Source organism: Pelodiscus sinensis, chromosome 6 (genome assembly GCF_049634645.1).
Source record: "Pelodiscus sinensis isolate JC-2024 chromosome 6, ASM4963464v1, whole genome shotgun sequence".
In the NCBI taxonomy this organism is placed as follows: domain Eukaryota; kingdom Metazoa; phylum Chordata; order Testudines; family Trionychidae; genus Pelodiscus; species Pelodiscus sinensis.
In genome coordinates, this window is record NC_134716.1 from 88,060,466 (window position 1) to 88,084,720 (window position 24,255).

Sequence of the window (24,255 nt, forward strand, 5' to 3'; positions counted from 1 at the left end):
GCTGCTGAGCAGCCGCCTTGGTTCACACCGCGCTTGGGTCCCCTGTGGACAGGGGCTGATGCCACCCTGCGATGCTGCCTCTATATCAGAGGTAGCAGCACGGGGCAGCAGGTTGGAGCTGATCTGCATGGGAAGCTGGTTTTGCATCAGAGGCAGCAGTGTGGGGTGGCAGGGGGCTTCCTGGGAGCACACTGGCTGTTGCCCTGCCCTCACGGCTATCAAATAGTCATGTAATTGCTAACATTTGATGCAGTTACATCACTATTCATTTACCTGCTAGCTAACATCCCTAATATGGAACTTCCTTGTTTAAACACACACATGCTGGAAGTTAATGAAAAAGGCAAGAAAAATTCTCATCGCATGAGAAGCTGGTTTGCTAAATGATATTTTAAATTATATTGTTAAATTTGATATATAATAGTTACTATGTCATTGTATGCTAAATTCCACCAGAACTAATTAAAAACAATTTTTTTTAAATGAAAGTAGTAAGAATTCTGGTATTTTCCCCAAAATGTAGAAACAGGACAAGCTTTGTCCCACAATAGGAATAATGGGTAAATGTAAACTAAATGATGAAAGAACTACATTAAGTTAACAATTGCATTCAGTGATTGCTGAGGTTTAAAGGACATATTTATGAGATTTTAGTTTAGAAAGGCAGCAAGTATGAGTATAGCACTCGGAAATAACAGGTTTAAGAAAGTCTGTCTCCAACAATATACATTTTATTACCATGGCCAGGCTCCTGCTAAACAGAATGGTGAACTAAAGTTTTTCCTCTTATGTATATATTTGCTAAAATAAATATTTCACCTATATTTACACATTTTGCCTTCTATTGCAAAGCCCTAGATTGTTAATATGGATTAAGGGACATCTTCCTTAGTACTGTACATAAAATGTTATAACAAGAGACACCCACAGACTGGATTTAAGTTTTTTTGAACTAGGTAACAGCTTTAGGATAGGCTTCATTATCTAGCCACAACAGAAAGCCTTGTTTTTTCATCTATATGTGATACGTTCTCAGTTGATGGAAAAGTACTGTTGAGTGCCTGAACAACACTGTGAGCTTCTTCACACCTAATCCAGAGTCTTCAATTATAAACAAGACAGTGAAGAATTCACTACCAGCTCATTCATCTGCTCCTCTCAGACATGAATTATCCTCCTTCCTTATGAATCAACTTCAGTTGACTATGAAATAGCTCTTGGCACAATAGAAAGATATTCCACAAATTTCTGTTCAATGCCACAAAAACTTACATATCTCAATTACATGACATTCCGCAATTAGTTTTCCTGAAAAAGAGGAATTAATCTACTAATCTAAAAATAAGTGGATTATACTAATTTCAAGAAAAAACACAGCCAGAGGAGAGAGAGAGAGAGAAAGAGGATTAGGATGTTTAGTGATGAAGTACTTTTTACACTTCAAACAATAATATGTCACTTGCAATTATAAAAATGTATAAAATATTTATTTTACATAGTGGTTCAATTTGATCTGCAGCCTCTCCAGAAAATAAGAACACAAAATAATGCAAGGGCAAAACTTGCAATTCTGTTCTTCCCTACATCCACACTGCTAGCATGAGTACCACTTGATTTTTTTTCCTTACAAAAATGTGTTATTTTGATATAAATTTAAAATGATAGCATCTATTTGCCTTGATGTAGTAAAATTTTGGTTAGAAATCAATATTATATACAGAGTGAATAAATAAAAACAAACTGTATATTCGTTTTTGTACCTAAAATGCAAAAAACTTGACTTCATATACTGCTTAAGTTTTATCTTCATTATAAATGTGTAAACACACACATTCTTCAAAAGAATTTTGAAGGAAAAAATATTTTTGGAGGCAATTTTGTTTTTGTTGCAAAGCATTTTCTTTTCCCATTAGTTTTGACATGAATATGATTCTTGATTTGATGTTCCATTCTTTAGGGAAGCTAGGGAATACATTTGTGCCCATCCACACACACGTAGAAAGTTTTCTGTTTAATAAACACCAATTACAGTATTCAGATTTACATTATTTCCATATATACAGCAAATGTTCTAATCCATCTTATTTCCTTTATAAAAGCACCCTGATCCAGTCTTAAGATATTAAGTTTTTTTTAAAAATCAAATATATAGTATATTTTTTTCTGTACATTTATGTGCAAGTTCTCCTGACAAAATAATACAAATATTGAATACTACAGCTTTATCCCAGCAGTGAATATAACTTCACATTACATGATGTAAGTGCCATCTTTGTAGTATTTCATGGATTCCATTTGTTGTGTCATAGCAATGACTTCATGGAATCCTGTACTGAGGCCAGACATATGCTGAAAATAGGCTTCTTTTTCCACCTGGACAGTTAAATTGTTCACTCCAGCATCTTTCAGAACTGCTGTTACCTGAGCATAACAGAAATTCAATATTAAAGCTCTTGTAATTGTAACTTGTGGTTATACTCAGACACTAGAACAGTAGTTAGACTTGAGAAAGAAGTCACATCAGTTTCTAAATACTACATTTATTATGACCCAAGAAATTTTTTAATTGACTCAATTTTTAGCTAGAATTTCTCAAGGAAAATATAATCATTTATGCCATCGTGTGCTTAATGTGTCCATCTGCTATGTATATTGGACAAACTTCTCAGACACTTCGCTAAAGAATCAATGCACATAAAATAGACATCAGGCTCTCACAGAGGGAAAACTTATTTGCCATTTTAAGCAGACTGACCATTCTCTCAATGACCTTAAAACATGCATATTGCTTCAAAGAGATTTTAACTCCAGACTTCAAAGAGAAGCCTCAGAACTGTCATTCATGCTTAAATTTGACACTTTACATATGGGTCTTCACAAAGATGCTAAATATCTCACCCATTACAAAGATAGCTTCCCCAATTATCACCCCTAATGTCATTACCTCACAGACACTAACCTTCACCCCTCCTCTGTTCTTAAATCTGATTCGTCAATTTTATGTGTGTTCACTTTTTTTTTTAATTGTATCACTTTGGTATATATGGTCATGCCAATTTTCTTCCACAAATTGATCTGAGGAAGTGGGTCTGGCCCATGAAAGCTCATCACCTAATAAACCATCTTGTTAGTCTTTAAAGTGCTGCATAGTCCTGTCTTTTGTTTCAGCTAGACCAGACTAACATGGCTGCATCTCTATCACTATAACATAAAAAAGATGGCCTGGAAAAAAAAGTTGCTTTAAAAACCATTATAATTCTGGTCTCATCTAATCTGGAACAGTTTACAGCATGAAGAGAACCAGTGAAATTGTATTTATAAGAATAAAAATGAGCTGTTGAAAAGGTTAGGAATTTTTATTCAGATATTTAAAACTGTTTCTTATTTTCGGTACCTATTTAACTATACTGATTAATGAACACTTTGGAGAGAATGTTGTAAAAACTCATTACTCTTGCCCCTTCATTTAAATGAGAGGATGTAAAACATCTCTCAGACCCCCAGGAACTCCTCCAACAAAACAAAACAAATCAAAAGGAAAAATAGGTTTAACACACTGATATTTTAAAGATTAAAAACAAGCAGAAAAGAGCCCCATCCCACCACCCATTTTTTTGAGTAATTTGTTCAGGCTTTTGTTATATCATGAAAAAATGGCACAAAACCAGTATTCCCCTAACCTCCCTTCCTTTAGGCATGTCACCTTTCAAGCAAGGCAAAATAAACTTGCTGATCAGTTTTCAAATGTTGAAAGACTACCGCCAAACGTACGTTTTACAGGATAGCAGCAGAAAAAGGATCAGAGCAATATTGACAAGGCCTATCCTGGAACATTATGTACTTGCTATAGAAATAGTTACAGCAGCAGCTTCAAACTAAGGTTAATCAAGAGGTGGTAAAATATGAAGAGCCAAAGATTTCTGAAATTGTACGGTTACCTGCTGAATAATTCTCTGTTCCATCACATCTGACATCACCTGTACATGTATAGTGCCTGCCACAACAGTAGCAGAGTGACACCAGAAATGAGGATCTCTGTAGGATATTAAACCATCTATTTTCTGGATCTGTAAAAAAAAATTGCATTAACAACAAGAATTACTTTTGCAGTTTTCCACTTTATGCCTTCCTGCACACTTAATTATTGGTGGAAATTATTTCATGCTGCAGACAAAATACTATTATACAGTAATAATCTACCATCATTTTACATAATGAGAGAGAAATTGTGGATTTGGGACAGTGTTCCATCCTGACCAAAAATAGAAGATAAAATGAAAAATTAGTAGGGAGTGGCTAAAAAGGAGGGACAAAGACACTGAAGTGGAATCTCCAACTGATAGACTATAGTAACATCAAAGGAGAAACTAGGAGAGATTGGCTTTGGGCACCCAACCATTTCTAAGGATCTATCTCCAAGATAACCAAGAAAAACAAGTTTCAGAGGGTTAGCCATGTTTGTTGTTTCTGCAGATGTAGACTAAGATCCTTGTGGCACTTTAAAGACTAACAGATTTATTTAGGCATAAGTTTTTGTGGGTAAAATACTTTTAAGCACCTGGTGAAGTGGGTTTTACCCACACAAGCTTATGCCCAAATAAATCTGTTTGTCTGTGTAGTGCCACAGGACTCCTTGTGGATTTTGCAAGAAAAATAGGCACTTCAGTATCCTTGTTGTACTCAATATGTACACATTTCCTCTCCCTCATTGTTCACCTGAGTTTTTTTCCAAAGTGAACTTCATTAGGATATTTTTTGTAAGATTTCTTTACTACGTTTCATATGAGTTAATTTTTCCCTCCCCACTCCTAGCATTCTGATTATTTTCTGATTTTGTTTATTTTTATTTATCCTGCCTCTAGGTCACCCAAACCTCAATTCCTTCTTCTATCTCCTCACTAAATCCACAATCCTCATCTTCTTCCTCCTCTTGCTCTCTATGGATCTTCTTCACCTAAATTTAATTTCGTCATCTCATACCCTGTTCACTGGAATCCATCACCACCATTCCCTGGTGACAGGCAGTGTTAAATATTTGCTGGAGTCTCTCTCTTACTCTTGCTGATGGAATTCTAGAACATCCCAGGCCAGTTTCCCAATTTAGAACCATCTAGCAAGCACTCAATGTACTTCAGGATTCACTTCTGGACTATGCCTATGGGGGTTCTGGGCATGGAATTCAGAAGAGCTAACACTGGGAGTGACAATTAGTAGATAAAAGTGAACAGTGAGAGAGGAGTGCTGCCACAGGCTATAAGCTGGGACTGATTTAGTAGCAGAAAGTCTGGATTGAAGGGGAAAGAAAAAACATCAATAGAGACTGCAAATGGGAAGAAAAGAACCAGCTTAAGTGTTGAAGTACCATTCACTACAAGCCACCTGTCCTACAGGAGAAGTGGAAAACTGGTCCATCTGAAACTACATGCCCAGGAAAAAAAAATATTGCAGTCAAATTATATCTGGTTTAAAAAAGGATTTATTGGGTTTAATAATTACAATTAAGTAGTAAAAAGTCCTCCCTTATTCTGCTACCTAGGTACAGAGTTACCAAATCAGTCTAGAATTAAGAGCTGTCCATAAAAGCAAAAACAACATACCGCTGCCACTGTTATTTAAACACTTTATTCTGCTAAAGTCAGATTTTAAAAGCTGTAAGTGCTGAACTAATAAATAAAAAACCTTATGTACCTTTATGAAGCTGATGAACATAGAAAAACCATTTAGGATGCCCAAGAGTCCTAGTCAAAGGACACTGGCAGAATGAAGAATGATTCCATATAAAATGAATCGTTCTCAGAAATTCATTATAAATCTATATTTTATATAAACAAACAAAGTAAAATAAAATACAAGTTTAACTTCCAACCTTTTCCAGAGCAATGTGCAGATCTCTCTCACATTCCAGTGGTATCCTCAGCAAAAGTACTTGACAGGCATCTTTTATCAGTGGGATAACACTGAGAAAAATTAATGTAGCAATAAAGAGAGAGCACAGAGGATCAGCTATCAGCCATCCAAACTGTTGAATAAATATCGTAGATATGATCACACCAACACTACCAAGGGTGTCTGCCAACACATGTAAAAACACACCTGAAACAAAATAAGACTTTGAATGATTGAGTACCTGCATTTAAATGCCATCAGCACATGGCCTATATAGCATGAGTATTAAAATAAAATCTCTCAGTACAGGGATAATTTTCTCAGAGAATAAATTTGTTGTAGTCTTATCTAAAACAATGTGTTTTGACTAAAGTGCTTGGGGAATCTCTATTCAGGCCAGGTCTATACTAGAGCTGGAAGGTCGTCTTAAGGCACACAACAAATGTCCCTAAAACTGAGCTTAGCACTGTGTCCACAGTGGGAGGTTGATGGTAGCAAATATTCCCATTGACTTTTCTTACTCCTTGATTTTCAAGGAGTACCAGTACTGACTGGGGCACCCTCAATGTTTGATTTCACAGGTCCTTATTAGACCCACTGAATTGAATGCCAGAAGATCGATCTCCAATGCAGTAAGTATAGACATGGCCTAAGTTTAATAAAGACTGGTGTATAATAATTCCCTCTGATGAAATGACTTATTGGGGGTGAAGGAGCACTGAGTCCTAACCAGTGCAAGAACACATTTCTGGGATGCAATTGCCAGGGTTTTGCATAGTTTGTGGGTTTTGCATAGTTCATGCTGGGAGAGCATTCGTATTTTCAGCTGGGTTTGATTTTGTATGTTGAAGGCTCTATAAGCAGGCCAAAGTGGCTGTTCTGACAGCACAGCAGTCTAAAAGCACCTCAGACTAGAGAGTTTGAGATACAGAGGCTCCATAGTCCAGACTGTATCCTTTGGGATGTCACATCATAAGCAGCAAGTTAAGTTTTAAAAACCTCAACACTAACTGAACCAAAAGTTCAAGCCTATAGACACTATCCCAAGTACAAAAATTTAAATAGGTGAATGTATCTAAATAGAGTACCTATTTAAGTGTATTACGGTTAACCTTGGCTCTTCCACTCTCTATCCCTTTTCCTAGTTATTGCAACTAACCAGCTGACATGTGTCATCTAAAATTAGATGAAGGAATCTTGGAGTACTGTATGTCTTAAAGACCAAGTAGTACATTTTAGGTACTGTAAAAGAGTTATGGATTAAACAATAATGAAAACAAAACATTAAGTGCCTCTAGAACCAGTAGCACTGCAACTCTGAGAACATTAAGCATGAAATAAGAAGGTAGTGCATTATTTCACTAGTAGGGTGGTAAAGCACTGGAATGGGTTACCTAAGGAGGTGGTAGAATCTCTATCCCCAGAGGTTTTTAAGCCCCAGCTTGACAAAGCTCTGGCTGGAATGATTTATAGTTAGGGTTGGTCCCGCTTTGGCCAGGGGACTGGACTCGACCTCCTGAGGTCTCTTCCAACCCTATGATTCTATGATCCCAAATTATGTTTTATTCTTTAAAACATTTTAGCTAGAAAGTGTTTCCAAAAAGTTCTCTGTGCGATATAAAAAGACTGCCAGACAACAAGGTTTAGTGAGATTAAATAGACAAGAGGATTTGATTTAAAAGGTTTTTTCAAAGATTAGGTTACTTTTAAAATTAAACAATTTGTACTTACCTCTCATGTTAGTATTCATGCCTCCTCCAGAAAACCCATGAGAATGTCCATGACTGTGACTGTGCCCATGGTCACTGTGGGAATGGCCATGACTGTGTCCATGTCCGTGACTATGGTGTGAATGGCTGTGATCATGTGAATGACAGCCTCCACGAGAACCTCCATGGGAGTGGGCATGGCTAAAGGCACAGATACCAACAAGGTTTACTATCAGTCCTCCAACTGAGACTGGCTATGAGAGGAAGGAAAAAAAAAAAAGAAACCTTTAAATCCAATATTTCTTCCTAATTAGATTCATTTGCTTGATAGAAAACTATATAGTTTTTCTGTTAACTGCGTCTAATATACTTCCAAAGCATGTCCAATTAGCAGCAGTTAACAATGACAATCACAAGGACTTCTCTTTTCTTAAAATTTTAGTATTCACAGGTATAGACATAAAAACAACTTTTGCTTTCAACAAAGTGAGACAGTTTCTCCCATAAGAAACAAAGCAAAAAAATCATAACCCTCCAGGATCACTCGTCAGGTAAAACACACTTCACCTTAAATTGTAAATGTTTTGGAGTAGGGACTCTCTCCTTATGGTTTTGTGCAGTACACTGTGGGTGTTACCAGAATACAAATATTTCTCCACTGATCTTTCATGAAGGGACTAGAAAACTAACAACAAAAAACTCAACAACAACACTAAAGAATTATTTACATGAGATAAGAGTGCTATTGGCACACTTGCAATTGTAAGCCAAGAGTTCTGATGGTAAGAAGGAACTGAGAGGATGGGGGGCCCAGCAGGGGAATATATTTGGGGTTATATCAGCACCACTCCAGGGGGCTCCCTGGCTGGCCCAACGGGAACTGCTAAGGATAAAATGCTTCCGGAACCTATGCATGTGGTGCGCACACACTTAAGTGGATTGGACATAAGCAAGCACTCGAAGAACTACATTTACCATTTCTACCTCATTCACAAGGCTAACCACCCTATTTCCCTTTACAACCCACAAATACCATTCACTAAAAAACTATGATAAGAAAAAGGAGTTACTTTTGTAATTTACCTTTTGAATAGGTTTTGAAATAAATTTTTTTACATCTGGAAAAAAGTATTTGGAAGCAGGCAATAATAAGTTTTTATCTTTAGACTAGTGTTTCCCAATTTTATTTGGCCACAGAACCCTTTTAAACTTGAAAGAATTTTGCGAAATCCCTAACAACAGTCTTATATTTGGAGCTGAAAAATAAGTACAAATAAGACCACAAATAAAACATTCCCATGCAAGCAACTGGTTTGATAGCTAAAGCTTCTACCTTGTTTGATGCATCTCTAGTATATTTGTATTCAGCAACCCACGTGATCCCCGCTCCCCGAGAGCGAGTACGGGGATTTATGGTTGTATACAACAGGGAATCGCACCACGCAGTGCTCAGTAGTGACATTATCATCCTCATTCTCTGGCTAAGCTGGCATTACACAGGGACACTTATCATGGCAAACACATATGAAAATTGTTTTCAATAAAAGAAATGCTTAATCTTTTTTTAAGTCATAAAGTGTTATTGTAAAGGAATTTTCACGTGGAACCCTTATTTTCACTTTGCGGAACCCTGGGATTCCACAAAACACCATTTGGAAAACACTGCTTTAGACACATGGACTAACTGGTTTCTTTTATATAGTGACTGAAAGAAAACAAACATTCTGAAGTCATACTGAAAACAAATGCTTGACATTATATATTTCGAGTCCTCACTATTCAGATGAGTGGACCTAAATTTTAGTAATGGAATAAATATTCAACAGGAGTAACTAAAATTGGTTTTAATATATAAGAAAATGACAAAACTTACGGTTAACATGTTTGTATCTATGTCTGGAGGATCAACCAGTCTGGCCACAGACTCCATGAAGACGAAGAAAGCTATCACCATTAGAAAAAGGCCATTAATAAATCCAGAGAGAATTTCTACACGACCATACCTGAAAGTGAACAAGAGCTACGTAGATTTAAGTCAGACTAAGGAATAAATAAATTTAGCATATTTGAAAATATTATTTGACATTCATGCTTTCAATACAGTCTTTTCTTTTCAAGGTAGTTTGATTTTTTCACTATTAGAATACAGTTCCATAAATAGATGGGTTACACAATTATTTTTTGCTCTGTTCTGTGATAGTACTCACAATGTGGCATGTGCTTTCCCTGTACAGCACAATCTACCCCAAAGAGCTTACAATCAATACCAAAATAAACAGATGGTAGGAATTTCCATTGACTACTGGAGTAGTCGATAAGGGCAGAAACTGCACAGCTGCAACAGGGTTAGCTCCTGGCCCCTGACAACTCTTAATACATTTGAAAAGCAGAGGTACAGTGTATGGTACCGGGCGCAAGCTGGGACAGCTGATTATAGACTTGCATCCGGTCACTCCCACTACTCCTCTGCCTTCCCTGTCCCCCACTGAGACGGTACTTTTAAGCCAGCTCACCCGGCACTGGCTCCTGCCCCTCCCTTGTTGCCTCTCTGCAGCAAAGGTGGGGGAAGAGACAAGTCGAGTCACTACTTGACTACCCAAATAAGTATATGCTTATCAGATAGTCAGATAGTTGATTACATACCTAATAATAGTTACTATTTTTCACATGTAACCACATTTTGTTTTTGAAAAATTGACTTATCTAGATTAACACAATGGCTTATGGCACCAACAGACATTTTGGGGGGGGAGAGAAAGAGGGGACAAAATAAAGTGTTGAAAAATTAAGTGCAATGGAAACATTCCATATTAGGAACACATCCCCAGTCCCTTGCATTTAAGAGAAAAAATGAGGGCTTACAACTAATTAACAGCATCTCTTCAAAATAATTATCTAAAAATCAGTGTACGTACCCATATGAAAATATGCGTGTTGCTTTCCATCTAGTCATCAGAGATGCGAAAAGTCCCATAACTAAAGCAGAACAATCAAAAAGCATATGAAATCCATCTGAGATTAGACCAAGGCTATTGGTCCACACTCCATAGAAGAGTTCCACAAAAGTGAAGGCCTAAAAAAGAAAGAAAAATCTTAACCTTTTTTTGGTATCATGTTTTGAGATTAAACTGCACTTTTATTTAGCATATGCAGTTTCATGAAGCTCTGCCTTAAGAGCATTATTAATTTTAGAAAGCTTAAATATCTTTGTGCCAGTTTTACTCTATTCTCCCATAAAACAAAACAAAGGATCATTGTAGTGGGGTGATTGCCCCACACTGGCATGGAAAAGGCAAAAGCAGCCTTGGAGAGGTTGTACAGAGCCCAGCCAATGGGGAAAGAGCTCACTAAGAGCCAATCAAGAAAGGTCCCCTAGTTGAGACCCAGAGTAGTGGATGGGCCTGGTATTTCCCTACCCCCACCCCTGCAATTGCTGCTGAGGAGCATGGCCTATCCAGACTATAGTTTGTCCCTGAGGCGAGGGGTTTGGACTTTGGGCTGCAGTTTAACACTGAGGCATGTGCAAGGACTGAGGACTACCAGTTGCCCCAGACTAAGAGAAAACAGGGTTGGAGCACAGCCAGAGGGCTGTGCCCTGAAGAGACTGCTGTGGTCTGGGAGAGATGTGGGTCCAAGATCTTGAAGAAGGTGGAGGCAGTGGAACAGACACCACCCAAAGAGAGCAGATGGGTGCTGGACTGAACTTATTCCCAGAACGACCAGCAGAAGGTGCTGCGATGGTGAGTCAGGACCCCATTACAATCATGATACATTTTAATGCAATAGTTAATGTAAATGCAGACATTTTACATCCCCCCTCTCTTCTGCACAAACTTTCTATAAAAGGGCCATGTGTATGGGGAACTAGAATCTTTATTTACAAACAGACTGATAAAAACAGTACTGAGCAGGGAGTTTCAAGCCCATTGCCATGCCAAGGTAACAATTTTGATCTGATCTAAAAGGTCTAGAGACCATGACCTATGAAGGAAGGCTGAAAGAATTGGGTTTGTTTAGTTTAGAAAAGAGAAGATTGAGGGGGGAAATGATAGCAGTTTTCAGGTATCTAAAAGAGTGTCATAAGGAGGAGGGAGAAAACTTGTTCACCTTGGCCTCTGAGGATAGAACAAGAAGCAATGGGCTTAAACTGCAGCAAGGGAGGTTTAGGTTGGACATTGGGAAAATGTTCCTAACTGTCAGGGTAGTCAAACACTGGAATAAATTGCCCAGGGAGGTTGTGGAATCCCCATCTCTGGAGACATTTAAGAGTAGGTTAGATAAATGTCTATCAGGGATGGTCTAGACAGTATTTGGTCCTGCCATGAGGGCAGGGGACTGGACTCGATGACCTCTCGAGGTCCCTTCCAGTCCTAGTATTCTATATTATCCTTTCAGTTCAAGGATCATAATCAGCAAACCCATTTAGCCTGGAACGTGTCTATCAAAGCAGTCAACAAGGGAGAGAACTACCGCTTGTCATTAGGGTTAAAAAAAGTACACTTACCAGATTTAGGCACAGGAAGTAGAAAATCTGTCTAGAGTCATACTCCTCAAGGATTTGTTTCAGTGACTCTTTAATAAACCGGGGTAATGACTGAGAACTATGCTGCAAAGCATCACCCATAAAATTATAGAGAGGAATGCCATCAGGAGAGTAGCCAATAAGAGTGCCTTTCTGCCCTTTCCTGGAGGGGGAGGACAGAATATTGGCAGCTGCAAAGAGAGGTAGATGTTTTTGTTGGTTAACCTTTTGTAGCAGCTTGATGATGCAAGTGTTTTATCAATGATTAAAGCTTCAACAAGCATATCATTGTGGTGAAAGCTACCAGCTTTATTTTCAAGGCTACCACTACATTTTGTTATACAGGCAGTCCCCGGGTTACGTACAAGATAGGGACTGTAGGTTTGTTCTTAAGTTGAATCTGTATGTAAGTCGGAACTGGCGTCCAGATTCAGCGGCTGCTGAAACTGACCGCCAGTTCTGACTTACATACAGAATCAACTTAAGAACCCCAGGCGTCCCCAAGTCAGCTGCTGCTGAAACTGATCAGCAGCTGATTCCAGGAAGCCCGGGGCAGAGCAACTCTGCCTCGGGCTTCCTGTAGTCAGCGCTGGTCAGTTTCAGCAGAAGCTGACTTGGGGACACCTGGGGCAGAGCAGCTTGGGTGCTGCTGGGTTGCTCCAGTAGCGCCGCTCCTCGGTGCTACTGGACCAACCCAGCAGCACCCCATCTGCTCTGCCCCAGGCGTCCTGATTCAGCCGCTGCTGAAACTGACCAGCAGCGGCTGAATCAGGACCTGGGGCAGAGCAGCTGGGGTGCTGCCGGGTTGGTCCAGTAGTGCCCAGAGCGGCGCTGCAGGACCAATCGGCAGCGCCCCAGCTGCTCTGCCCCAGGGTCCAAAACAAAAGCCTGGTCTGCTGGGGGGGGGGGGGGGGGGGGGGAGGGACACTAGCTGCGCCCTCCCCCCAGCAGACCAGGGACACGGGGAGCAGAGCCGCAGCGGCAGCGGGGTGCCGCGCCTCTGAGGCTTTGCTCTGGCAAAGTCTCAGAGGCGCGGGACCCGCTGCGGCTGCGGCTTCAGTCCCGGTGCCTGTGGTCTGCTGGGGACGGTCCCCAGCAGACCACAGGCACCGGGACTGAAGCGGCAGCAGCGGCGGGTTCCCGCGCTTCTGAGGTTTTGCTCTGGCAAAGCCTCAGAAGCGCGGGAACCCGCCCGGTGCCCGTGGTCTGCTGGAGATGGCAGACAAGGGGCACCGGAGCAGCTTACGAACGGGGCTTTCTCGCCCCGGAGCTCGCAGGTAGCAATCCGCCACCTCGACCTCCGGGGCGAGAAAGCCCCGTTCGTAAGTGCGGATCCGACATAAGTCGGATCCGCGTAAGTCGGGGACTGCCTGTACTAGATTGGATCAGTTCCACAAGCAAGCAGTTTTATTGTATCCTTTTTTGTAGGCAATGAATTATGAGTGTACCTGCAAGTCTACAATACCATGCTGTTTTCCCTCACCCCATGAATCCACAGAAGCAACAGATGTGGAATTCTATAGGGAAATATTTTTTGTGACCTTCCATTAATATACAATTATTTTTATCTGGTTTATAATTGAAAGGAAAAAAGAATACGTACACAAAATGAAAAAAATGGCACTCACTACCACTCCTCCAGAAAGCACATGCTCTGTGATCTCATGGTGTGCTGGCTTGTTCATAGCTCGAAGCTGATCTGTTATTGGATGCGTCCAGAAGCTGCCAAAGAGCAGCGCACTAATGAAAATGAGCAGCGATCCATAACGGGCACACTTTGAGGCTTCCATCTTGACAGAACATATGGACTCCACATAAAAATCCAAGATCATGACGAAAAAGATAACTGTTATGAAAGGCATGATGAGAGAGGACCAGGATTCTACTTTACTCTGTGATAAAAAGAACAAATTCTTAGTAGCACTCATCACAAGTTGGCAGAGTGTCACCTACATAAAGTACCAGTTTATGTATCTAGTATTTAGTCTACTTCACTTTCGCTATACATTACACACTTTAAATAAACAGTTGTCCACAGATTCATAGATTTTTTTAAGACCACAGGGGACCATCATGATCATCTAGTCTGACCTCCTGTACAACACAGACCACAGAAATTGCCTGAATTACTGCTTCAAGTCCAACAGCTGTGGACAAATCTAGAAAAGCACCTAGTTAGGAAATTAATGAAGCTGATTTGCTATACAAATGTTTTCTATTAATCTATCTGTACAGAGATAATGGTGAAAAGCCTGAAAGCTAGAACAAACATGTATTCCCCAAGAGAAACAATTTCTTTCCCGAGAGAAACAATAATATCATCACTGACTGGTTAGTAGAGAAAACAAACTACTGTGCGCAGTCCAATATAGCCTCTTCTTACGACTTCCCACACAAGTAGGTATCAGAAATACTATGCATATGAAAACTATTTAATCAAAAATCTTAAGGAAAGTAAAGTTTTGATAATGTAAAATTCTTATAACAAAAAGGTATATTTTGAAGTTCACAAATGCAGTTAGAATATCATTCACTTTTGCTAAAGAACATTCTTGTGCAGTTACCTCAGTTGTCAGAGATAGGACGATGACCCATGGGCACAACAGAAGAACAGAAACAAGATGAGACAAAGCTTGAAGACGCTTGGCTCCACCTACATCTACAGAGAGCTTGCGTGAAGCCATATGAAAACCAACTTTGCAACACAATGCCAGTACCAGCAACAGCACTCCACCCTGGAATACAGATAGATATTATTAAAGGCATTTACAGTCAACTCTCTCACTCCAATATAACTAGTATTTATTAAAGAGTACTAATTTTCTTTCCCTTATCTCCTCATATATTAAGGAAAAAGACAGAAAGGGAAATTCTCCTTCACACTCCAGTTAAAGATAAGATTTATTTTCTAACAGTAATGTTTTATGACTTTTAGTTTGCAGCTCCTGGTATTTCTAATGTGAACCCCATCTTTAATTTCTCTTTGTGTGTGGAAGAAGGGACATTGCCCAAAGTAGCACATGGGAAACATGTGGAAATAAATTGGAATCAAAGTTACTCTAGTCTCCATCTTATGTCTTCCATACTCTTTGAATTTATCTACCTTCACTAAAGCCTTGTGTCATTTCTTCCCTACCTTTTCTTTGGCAATTGTTTCCTAATCTTTGTAAAATGTATTTGCATATACAAAATTAGCTTCTCATTTCTTAAGTCTAATCTACCCTGTACTAGGCTAACCAATTGCACTTAATTCAATCGGTCTGATTTGTTTTGAAGTAATGCTGATATTTTCTAGCTGTGCCATAAATTTAGAAGTTTCTTTTTGGTTTTTTATTTGCCAGTACAGAAGTTCCAGCAACAGAACTAACAAGAGTGTGACAAGCAGTTCCAAAAAACACAGCAATAAGCATGATTCTGATACTTTACTCAGTTAAAATTCCACTAATTAAAATAAGGCTACGGGGAAAGTTAGGTACCACACAACTCAAGAAAAGGTAGAAGAATATGGCTCATGGGCTCCAAGTGGGAAAGAAATGGAGACACAAGATGATGACTGGTTAGCTATGCATAATCCTTAGTAGACAAAAGTCACCCCTGAAATAGTTCTATTTCAAGTAAAAAAGGAGTAAATTTAATAGATACTCTCAGATTTTATACTATAACAAAATACTAATAAATAATGGAGAGGACATTTTGAATTGATGCAGCTCTCCTCAGATCCTTTTATGAATACATCAGTCAATAATTCACTACAGGCAGTCCCCGAGTTATGCGGATCCGACTTATGTCAGATCCGCAGTTACGAATGGGGATTTTCTCGCCCTGGAGGACTGAAGCGGCGGGATGCCTGGTCCCGCCGCCCGCCTCCTCCGGGGCGAGAAAAGCTGCTCCCCGTCTCCCTGGTCTGCTGGGGGAGCCAGCAGACCAGGGAGACGGGGAGCAAAGCGGCGGAGGACCCGGCCGGACCCGGGGCGCTTCCAGCTGATCTGGAAGCGGCCGCGGGTCCGGCCTCGGGTCCTCCGCCGCTTTGCTCAGCGTCTCCCTGGTCTGCTGGGGGGGGGGGGACGCAGCTAGTGCCCCCCCCCAGCAGACCAGGGAGACGTGGAGCAAAGCCTGGGGCCTGTGGTAGAGCAGGTGGGGCGCTGTCGGTTGGTCCCGCAGCACCGCTCCTTGGCGCTACTGGACCAACCAGGCAGCACCCCAGCTGCTCTGCCCCAGGAGTCCTGATTCAGCCGCTGCTGATCAGTTTCAGCGGCTGAATCTGGATGCCAGTTCCGACTTACATACAGATTCAACTTAAGAACAAACCTACAGTCCCTATCTTGTACGTAACCCGGGGACTGCCTGTATACAGATTACAGAAGAAAGCAATTTACCTTGTGATCTGCAACTCCTAGGAAAGCAATGATTGTATGAAGAACATGGGTAAGAGCACTATCATGATGTCCCTCAGCTAAACAAATTCAGTTAAGGAAGATTTTCCCAGTGAACCCTCTTTCTATTGCCCAACCACATCTCAGCAGAATTAAAAACATCTCATCCTCATAAGGATCACTAGTGATTTACTGTTATTTTAAAAAAATATAGAATACACAGCTACCGGTACACAAGAGATCCAGAAACTGTAAATACTATAGATCAGTAATAGAATCAATGTACCTTTAAAGAAAGTACAATTTGAATCAAATTAAGCTCTGAAGTTTAAATAATTTTAAATATTTTAAAACTACAGAGTCTGTTTCACTAGGGAAATACTCAAAATGTTATCCAATGACAGAACTGTAAATATTTCACATAAGACCGTCTTAATATTGGTGTTCAATCTGGCAATTGTATGGACTTAAGAGGATGAACAGGATACCAGAAATAAACTTTTATGACTTACACTGGAAGATTACAATTTTTTTAATCAGTGAAATATCTAAACTATGAACAATTCTATTCATAGACTACTTTTGAAGAGTTTCCAAACAAAAATTTAAACTTAAGAAAATTAATGAAATTGATAGAGGTGCAATCAAGAAAAGATTTAAAAAATTATTCCTTTAACTAGCAAAAGAATTATTTTAACTTAGACTAATTTCACTCATACTGGGTGTGGATGAGAGACCATGCAAAATAACTCTAATTCTTTAATTTCAAGTTTATCTTGAGTTTGGTTAAGAAATTAAGTATTTTAAATAAAAACCCTTACCAGAAAATAGGAGGAAGGACTTGAAAATAACTTAATGCCAGAAGGAATGGAGCAGACAGACTGTTTGGCTGAAAAAAAGAATTAATGACACAAGGGAAAGCTTCTAAAATGTTGTCCTTTGCACAATAGGAGTGATTGCAGATGGTTTTAAAAAAGAAAAAAAAAAGAAAAAAGAAGCTATCCTAAAAGGAGCCAATATGGACCCTCCTAACCCACATCCCAGTGCTATCTTAAAAACAAAGTCTACGTAAACCCACATGCAACGAAAAAGCTGTTGGTCAGCAGGAAAGAGGGGAAGAAATAAGAAGAAAAGAAGTTATAAATCTTATCTGGATTAAAACTGAAAATTAGTGTGTCAGTTTCAGATTGTTAGCTGAAGTGGCAATTGGCTATGGCATCATTTGTTTATTAAAGGGTACACCAAGAGTTAAGAATCTGAGGGTCGTCTATCCATGCTGGAGCAATCACCATGAGACAGTTTTCCCTACATGTGACCTAACTTGTAAGTACTGTGTACTGATTGCATGCTTACAAATACTTTTGTTGTTGTATTGGGTGTAGTAATTGCTTACTTTTAGACTGATAAGTATGTTTAGAGCAATTACATGAAATACCATTCCGCCTTTGGAGGTAAAGGAATTTGTGGTTAAATTAGTATCTGATCTTCTACATTAATACTTTACAATATAACTAATAATTCTAATAGACCAGCCAAATGAAGTTCAATGCAGATCAGACTGAAATGATGAAGGTTTTAGACAAGTTAATTAGAAGAAATGGTGACAGCGATGTTTATCCACTGTGTTACTTTGGTTCATTTTCCAGGAGTCTTGTCTGTTACCTGTGTCACCAACAATGAATGAAATATGCTCCAAACTGGGCCATATTTGAAGACTCTTAGGAAACTTTAGTTTGTACAGAACATCCCACTAAGAGGTATTTCACATAGAAAGCAGATTAAATTAACTTCCAACTATAATTCAAAGTGCAGGTTTCCTGAGCATCTTAGAGGCCATCAATTCAAATTGGGAGTTATCACCTGAGGCATTCAAGCAAACTTTCTTCTCCCACATCTGAAAGGGCCAAAGATGGTTGATCTTCTGAGCATGCTGCAAGATGCTCAAGCCAAAAGATACTAGATACTCAGGCCAAAAATGTTAATAGAGGGTGACTAAACTTAGATCATAATTCAAAATGATCTGGACAAATTGGAGAAATAGTCTGAGGTAAACAGGATGAAGTTTAATAAGGACAAATGCAAAGTGCTCCACTTAGAAAGGAACAATCAGTTTCACACATACAGAATGGGAAGCGACTGTCTAGGAAGGAGAACGGCAGAAAGGGATCTAGGGGTTATAGTGGACCACAAGCTAAATATGAGTCAACAGTGTAATGCTGTTGCAAAAAAAGCAAACATGATTCTAGGATGTATTAACAGGTGTGTTGTGAGCAAGACACAAGTCGTCATTCTTCCGTTCTACTCTGCGCTGATTATGCCTCAGTTGGAGTATTGTGTCCAGTTCTGGGCACCACATTTCAAGAAAGACATGGGAGAAACTGGAGAAAGTACAGAGAAGAGCAACAAAAATGATTAAAGGTCTAGAGAACATAACCTATGAAGGAAGACTGAAAGAACTGCGCTTGTTTAGTTTGGAAAAGAGAAGATTGAGGGGGACATGACAGTGGTTTTCAGGTATGTAAAAGGGTGTCACAAGCAGGAGGGAGAAAACTTGTTCTTCCTGGCCCCTGAGGATAGAACAAGAAGCAATGGACTTAAATTGCAGCAACGGATGTTTAGGTTGAACATTAGGGAAAAGTTCCTAACTGTCAGGATGGTTAGACACTGGAATAAATTGCCTAGGGAGACTGTGGAATCTCCATCTCTGGAGATATTTAAGAGTAGGTTAGATAAATGTCTATCAGGGATGGTCAAGACAGTACTGGGTCCTGCCATGAGGGCAGGGGACTGGACTCGATGACTTCTCGAGGTCCCTTCCAGTCCTAGTATTCTAGAATTCTATGATATAGATGTCAAAGCAGTGTGGTTTTCTGTTGTCATGTTTATGCTGCACATTTAGCTAATGCTATTATCTTGGCTTTAACCTCATTGTCCACATAGAAAATACTTTGATTCAGGTTTGGAGTTGCTTTAAGGATGGCCTGTCTTACCTCGTTGCATTTGTAGAACTCAGGATCCTCTAATTTACGCTGAAAGCTAATAAATTTGCAGTGAGGAAGCACTCAAGTGCCGACAGTCTTCTAATGCCCTTCCCACAATTCCTCCCAAAGGACAAACTCTCCTGCATCTAAATCAATTGCCTGAAAAAAATTCTTTGAGCACCTCAGAACAAAAAACCATGGCATATATCCCAGACACAAAATTGACTAGCGAAACAGTGAGGTTCAGCTTTGAAGTGGGGAGATTTACACCAGCTACCAATCCACAAAGATATACTATGAGATTCTGAGAATCCACAACTTCTGGGACATATGCTTCAAGCTTTCTCTAAGAAGGAAACTGAACAGAGAAGATTCTAGTTATTTGAAGGGACTTGATAATCAACTAAATTGGGATTTTTCTGTCATTATTCATTTAGTTGGTAATTATTTATAGCAATATTATAAAGACTAAAGTTACCGTATATACTCGAGTATAAGCCGAGTTTTTCAGCACATTTTTTTGTGCTGAAAAATGCCCCCCTCGGCTTATACTCGAGTCAGCGTCTCGAGAACTGAGGCGGGCGGGCTCAGCGCGTCTCTGCCACCGGCCGGGTCTAGCCGCGTGAGCCCGGAGCTCTGGCCCCGGTAACCGAGGCGCTCGGGGCGGGGGGCGCTGCCGGGAGCGGGCTGGGCTCCGTGTGTTGGGGGCCGTCTCTGCGCGGGGCGCTCGGAGCCTCTGCCGGCCGCTTGGGTTGCGGCTGCTCGGGGGTTCCTTGTTAAGAACACAGAGGCAGACCCGGTGAGTGTCTGAAGTCTTCTCCTCTGGTTCATCATGAGATGTCATGGCAGAGCTGATTCAGAGCCTGCAGATGATAAAGACTGTAGCTGCTTGCCTTCTCCGTGCTGGAGACCCTGGCTGTATGTCAGCTACCAATGCCAGTTTAAGGCTTTGATCCTACTCGTCAATGCCATGGATGGATCAAGCCCCAGCTACTTCAAAGACCAAACGGTGGCATATAAAGCCCCACAAGGGCTGTGCTGTTCTGGGAAAATGCACATCATAAGACCAGGATGGAAGCTGGGGACAAAGCATTCTCAGTGGGAGTTAACACCTCCCCTGCTTAGTGAAAATCCCACTAGATGCCTATTTGCAACTTTTACATGCCTAAAATACCTTTGAAAATCTGGCCCCTGGATACTCTGGTGGTGGGTGGCCATATAAAGCATGATGTGGGGCTGATAGCATGCGTCTGTTCCCGTGTGTGACTGGTGCTGGGCGCTTTCTTGCAGGCGGCCCTTCAGGGGCTCATTGGATTGGCGGGAGGACTTTGAGCGGGAGTTACGGTATTTTTGATACCATATTGTTTTTGTTGACCCCCTTTTCCACTTACAGAGCTAGGTTATTGTTTTTCTTTGAAATAAATATTCATGTAATTTTATTGGTATCTATCTTCATTTTTTACATTTACCAGTAGCTGCCTCATTTCCTACCCTAGGCTTATACTCGAGTCAATATTTTTTCCCAGTTCTTTGTGGTAAAATTAGGTGCCTCGGCTTATATTCGGGTCGGCTTATACTCGAGTATATACGGTGACTAATGACATGCATTTGACTAGATTAGTTGTTCAGAATGATTATTTCCTATTTTCTTTCCAGTCATGAGTACAATGCTCTGGATAGGAAAACGCAGCTGAAACAAGGCTAACTACACTTTTACTCCTAACACATAAAAAAGGATACGATGTTCTGCAATTTTAGCCATGAGATCATCATTATCAAAAAGCAATAAGCAGATCACAGCTACGATGAAAAAGGCAGCACCCCTTGTCTGAAAAGACAACAAAAGGCAATCAATATAAAACGGCTTATTTGGATAAACACTAAAAATTGCAAAAAACCCCAAAACAAACAAAAAGCTCTACAAGCCAGGCAAAGGTATTTCCCCTCCCCACGTATGAGCATATAAGTATAAACATGAGAAAAACAAAATCCTTCAATTAAAAGTTACATTTGGAGAAACTGATCTTGGTTAAAAAACAAAACCTATATTCAGGTTTTATCTGACTTGTTAGGTGACTTTGAGCAAGTCACAGCAATTCTGTACCTCATTTCCTCTGCCCCCATCTGTAAAATGGGGATATTTTTTGTTTCCCTTACAAAGTACATGAGAGTTACAGATGAAAGGTATATATAATTTGTCTTGAGAATATGGCTATGGCTGCTGTATGATCGTAGGAATGTCACCTAATCTGTCTGTACTTCAGCTGAAACATCCTTAAGATGGGAATAATATTTCCTTGTCTCTCTGCTCACAGAGATATGAAGCTTAATTTACTATAGTTTGTAAATCACTTTGAAGTCCTTGGGTGGAAAGTACTATCAGAGTGACAAATACTGCATTTTAAGTTTCTTCTGCATACAAATGATAAGTCCTTGCATGTCTTTATCACCATACATCTCAAACAGCTTTCTATATTGTTACTCCCAGTATGTGCAACCATTACATATTTAATTTAAAAAAGAAAGTACAAATTGTAGTTCATCTACATTTAAGCTTAAAATATACTTAATTTATCTTATAAATTTGTGTCTGAAATAATTAGGTTACCTCTACTGTATTTTTAAATACCTGTTATATTTAGAACTCTAATTTTATAATATGTAACTATTTTCAACAAAAAATATTTAAATACCTTTGCTGGTCCTCCTCCAGAACTTGTGAACAATACACTAAGCAGTGAGACAACAACAACATCACTGTGTTCAAACAGCAACAATGTCCTACAAAACAAGAAAGATGCTAATTTTTATCATGTGCATTTAAATATGGTGCATGAGCTTGAAATACCTATCTGACATACCTTCAACTAACATTAAATGGAAAGGACCACAAGGATTTGTTCTATGGCTTCATAAATAACATTGTGCAATTCAAAAGATGGAAGGGAAACTGATATCTAGTCCAGCAATCCACTTGTTGTGAAACTCTACCACACTGACAAATCACATAAAAACACCCTGTTTTCTAGCTCAAACATACATCATGTACAGTAACTGAGTAGTAACAATGACCTAAACCTTTTTTAAACAATATCATATTTTATGAGAGCATCAAGAATCAAACTGCGCAAGATGGAATTAATGTTAACATAAAAAAAGGTCTGATAAATCTGAATAAGTATTTACCCTGTTCTCCGGCTGGGAAGAGGACCTTTTCTTTTTGTTAATGTCTGATTATTGACTAGTTGATTTCCACTACTCTCCTTTCTCAAACAAGCTCTTCAATGCTGACAACATATAGTTCTCACTTTTGGATTTGGAAGTACGGGTAGCCATACCGCAACTTTTTCTACAACGGGGTGGGCAACATCTGGCCCACCAAGCTGTTTGATACGGCCTTCTCCGCCACTACCAGGCCAATTGAGACTTGGGGGCAGAGGAATGTACAAAGTAATTCGCTATTCAAAACGGCTTGCAGCTCCATAGAGGAAACCGCCAGCCATTTTGAACAGCAAATAAGTATATGTACTCTCCCATCTGCAGATCCTGATTGGCATGGAGGCTGCGGGAGTGTGTGAAGTTTCCTCCCCCCGCAAGGGGCACGTGGCACCTAGAGGGAATCCACTTTTCACCCAAGTCCCTGCCCCTTATGAGTGCCTGGCACTTGACCACATACTAAAGTTTATGAAGTGGCCCCTCTGAAAAAATTATTCCTCACCCCTGCTCTACAATAATCTTTTGAGTCCCTCCACTACTCCTTTTTTTTGTTTTTGTCAGGACTCCTACAATTACAGGCAGTCCCCGACTTACGCGGATCCGACTTATGTCGGATCCGCACTTACGAACGGGGCTTTCTCGCCCCGGAGGTCGAGGTGGCGGATTGCTACCTGCGAGCTCCAGGGCGAGAAAGCCCCGTTCGTAAGCTGCTCCGGTGCCCCTGGTCTGCTGGAGACCATCTCCAGCAGACCAGGGGCACCGGGCGGGTTCCCGCGCTTCTGAGGCTTTGCCAGAGCAAAGCCTCAGAAGCGCGGGAACCCGCCGCGGCTGCGGCTTCAGAGGCGCGGGGAACCGCCGCTGCTGCCGCTTCAGTCCCGGTGCCTGTGGTCTGCTGGGGACCGTCCCCAGCAGACCACAGGCACCGGGACTGAAGCCGCAGCCGCGGCGGGGTCCCGCGCCTCTGAGACTTTGCTAGAGCAAAGACTCAGAGGCGCGGCACCCCGCTGCCGCTGCGGCTCTGCTCCCGTGTCCCTGGTCTGCTGGGGGCGGAATGGGGGGGGGGCGCAGCTAGTGTGCTCCCCCCCCAGCAGACCAGGCTTTTGTTTTGGACCCTGGGGCAGAGCAGCTGGGGCGCTGCCGATTGGTCCTGCAGTGCCGCTCTGGGCACTACTGGACCAACCTGGCAGCACCCCAGCTGCTCTGCCCCAGGTCCTGATTCAGCCGCTGCTGGTCAGTTTCAGTAGTGGCTGAATCAGGACGCCTGGGGCAGAGCAGCTGGGGTGCTGCTGGGTTGGTCCAGTAGCGCCGAGGAGCGGTGCTACTGGAGCAACCCAGCAGCACCCCAGCTGCTCTGCCCCAGGCGTCCCCAAGTCAGCCGCTGCTGAAACTGACCAGCGCTGACTACAGGAAGCCCGAGGCACAGTTGCTCTGCCCCAGGCTTCCTGGAATCAGCCGCTGATCAGTTTCAGCAGCAGCTGACTTGGGGAAGCTTGGGGTTCTTAAGTTGAATCTGTATGTAAGTCAGAACTGGCGGTCAGTTTCAGCAGCGGCTGAATCTGGACGCCAGT

The 24,255-nt window shown here is 40.9% G+C and overlaps 1 protein-coding gene across 1 annotated transcript in view; it reads right to left on the minus strand.

The window, feature by feature from the left end:
* Positions 1-713: 713 nt before the first annotated feature.
* The window catches only part of SLC30A5 (solute carrier family 30 member 5), a 35,295-nt gene continuing 11,753 nt past the window's right edge, over positions 714-24,255 (minus strand). Inside the window, exons 5-16 of the mRNA XM_006119161.4 lie at positions 22,165-22,252; positions 21,212-21,299; positions 16,494-16,570; positions 14,682-14,852; positions 13,721-14,009; positions 12,100-12,308; positions 10,511-10,668; positions 9,469-9,598; positions 7,618-7,849; positions 5,867-6,093; positions 3,939-4,067; positions 714-2,421 (exon numbers count right to left, since the gene is read on the minus strand). Coding sequence (XP_006119223.2) covers positions 2,251-2,421; positions 3,939-4,067; positions 5,867-6,093; positions 7,618-7,849; positions 9,469-9,598; positions 10,511-10,668; positions 12,100-12,308; positions 13,721-14,009; positions 14,682-14,852; positions 16,494-16,570; positions 21,212-21,299; positions 22,165-22,252 — 1,969 coding nt within the window. The 3' untranslated portion in view covers positions 714-2,250. The remainder of the gene's footprint in view (positions 2,422-3,938; positions 4,068-5,866; positions 6,094-7,617; positions 7,850-9,468; positions 9,599-10,510; positions 10,669-12,099; positions 12,309-13,720; positions 14,010-14,681; positions 14,853-16,493; positions 16,571-21,211; positions 21,300-22,164; positions 22,253-24,255) is intronic.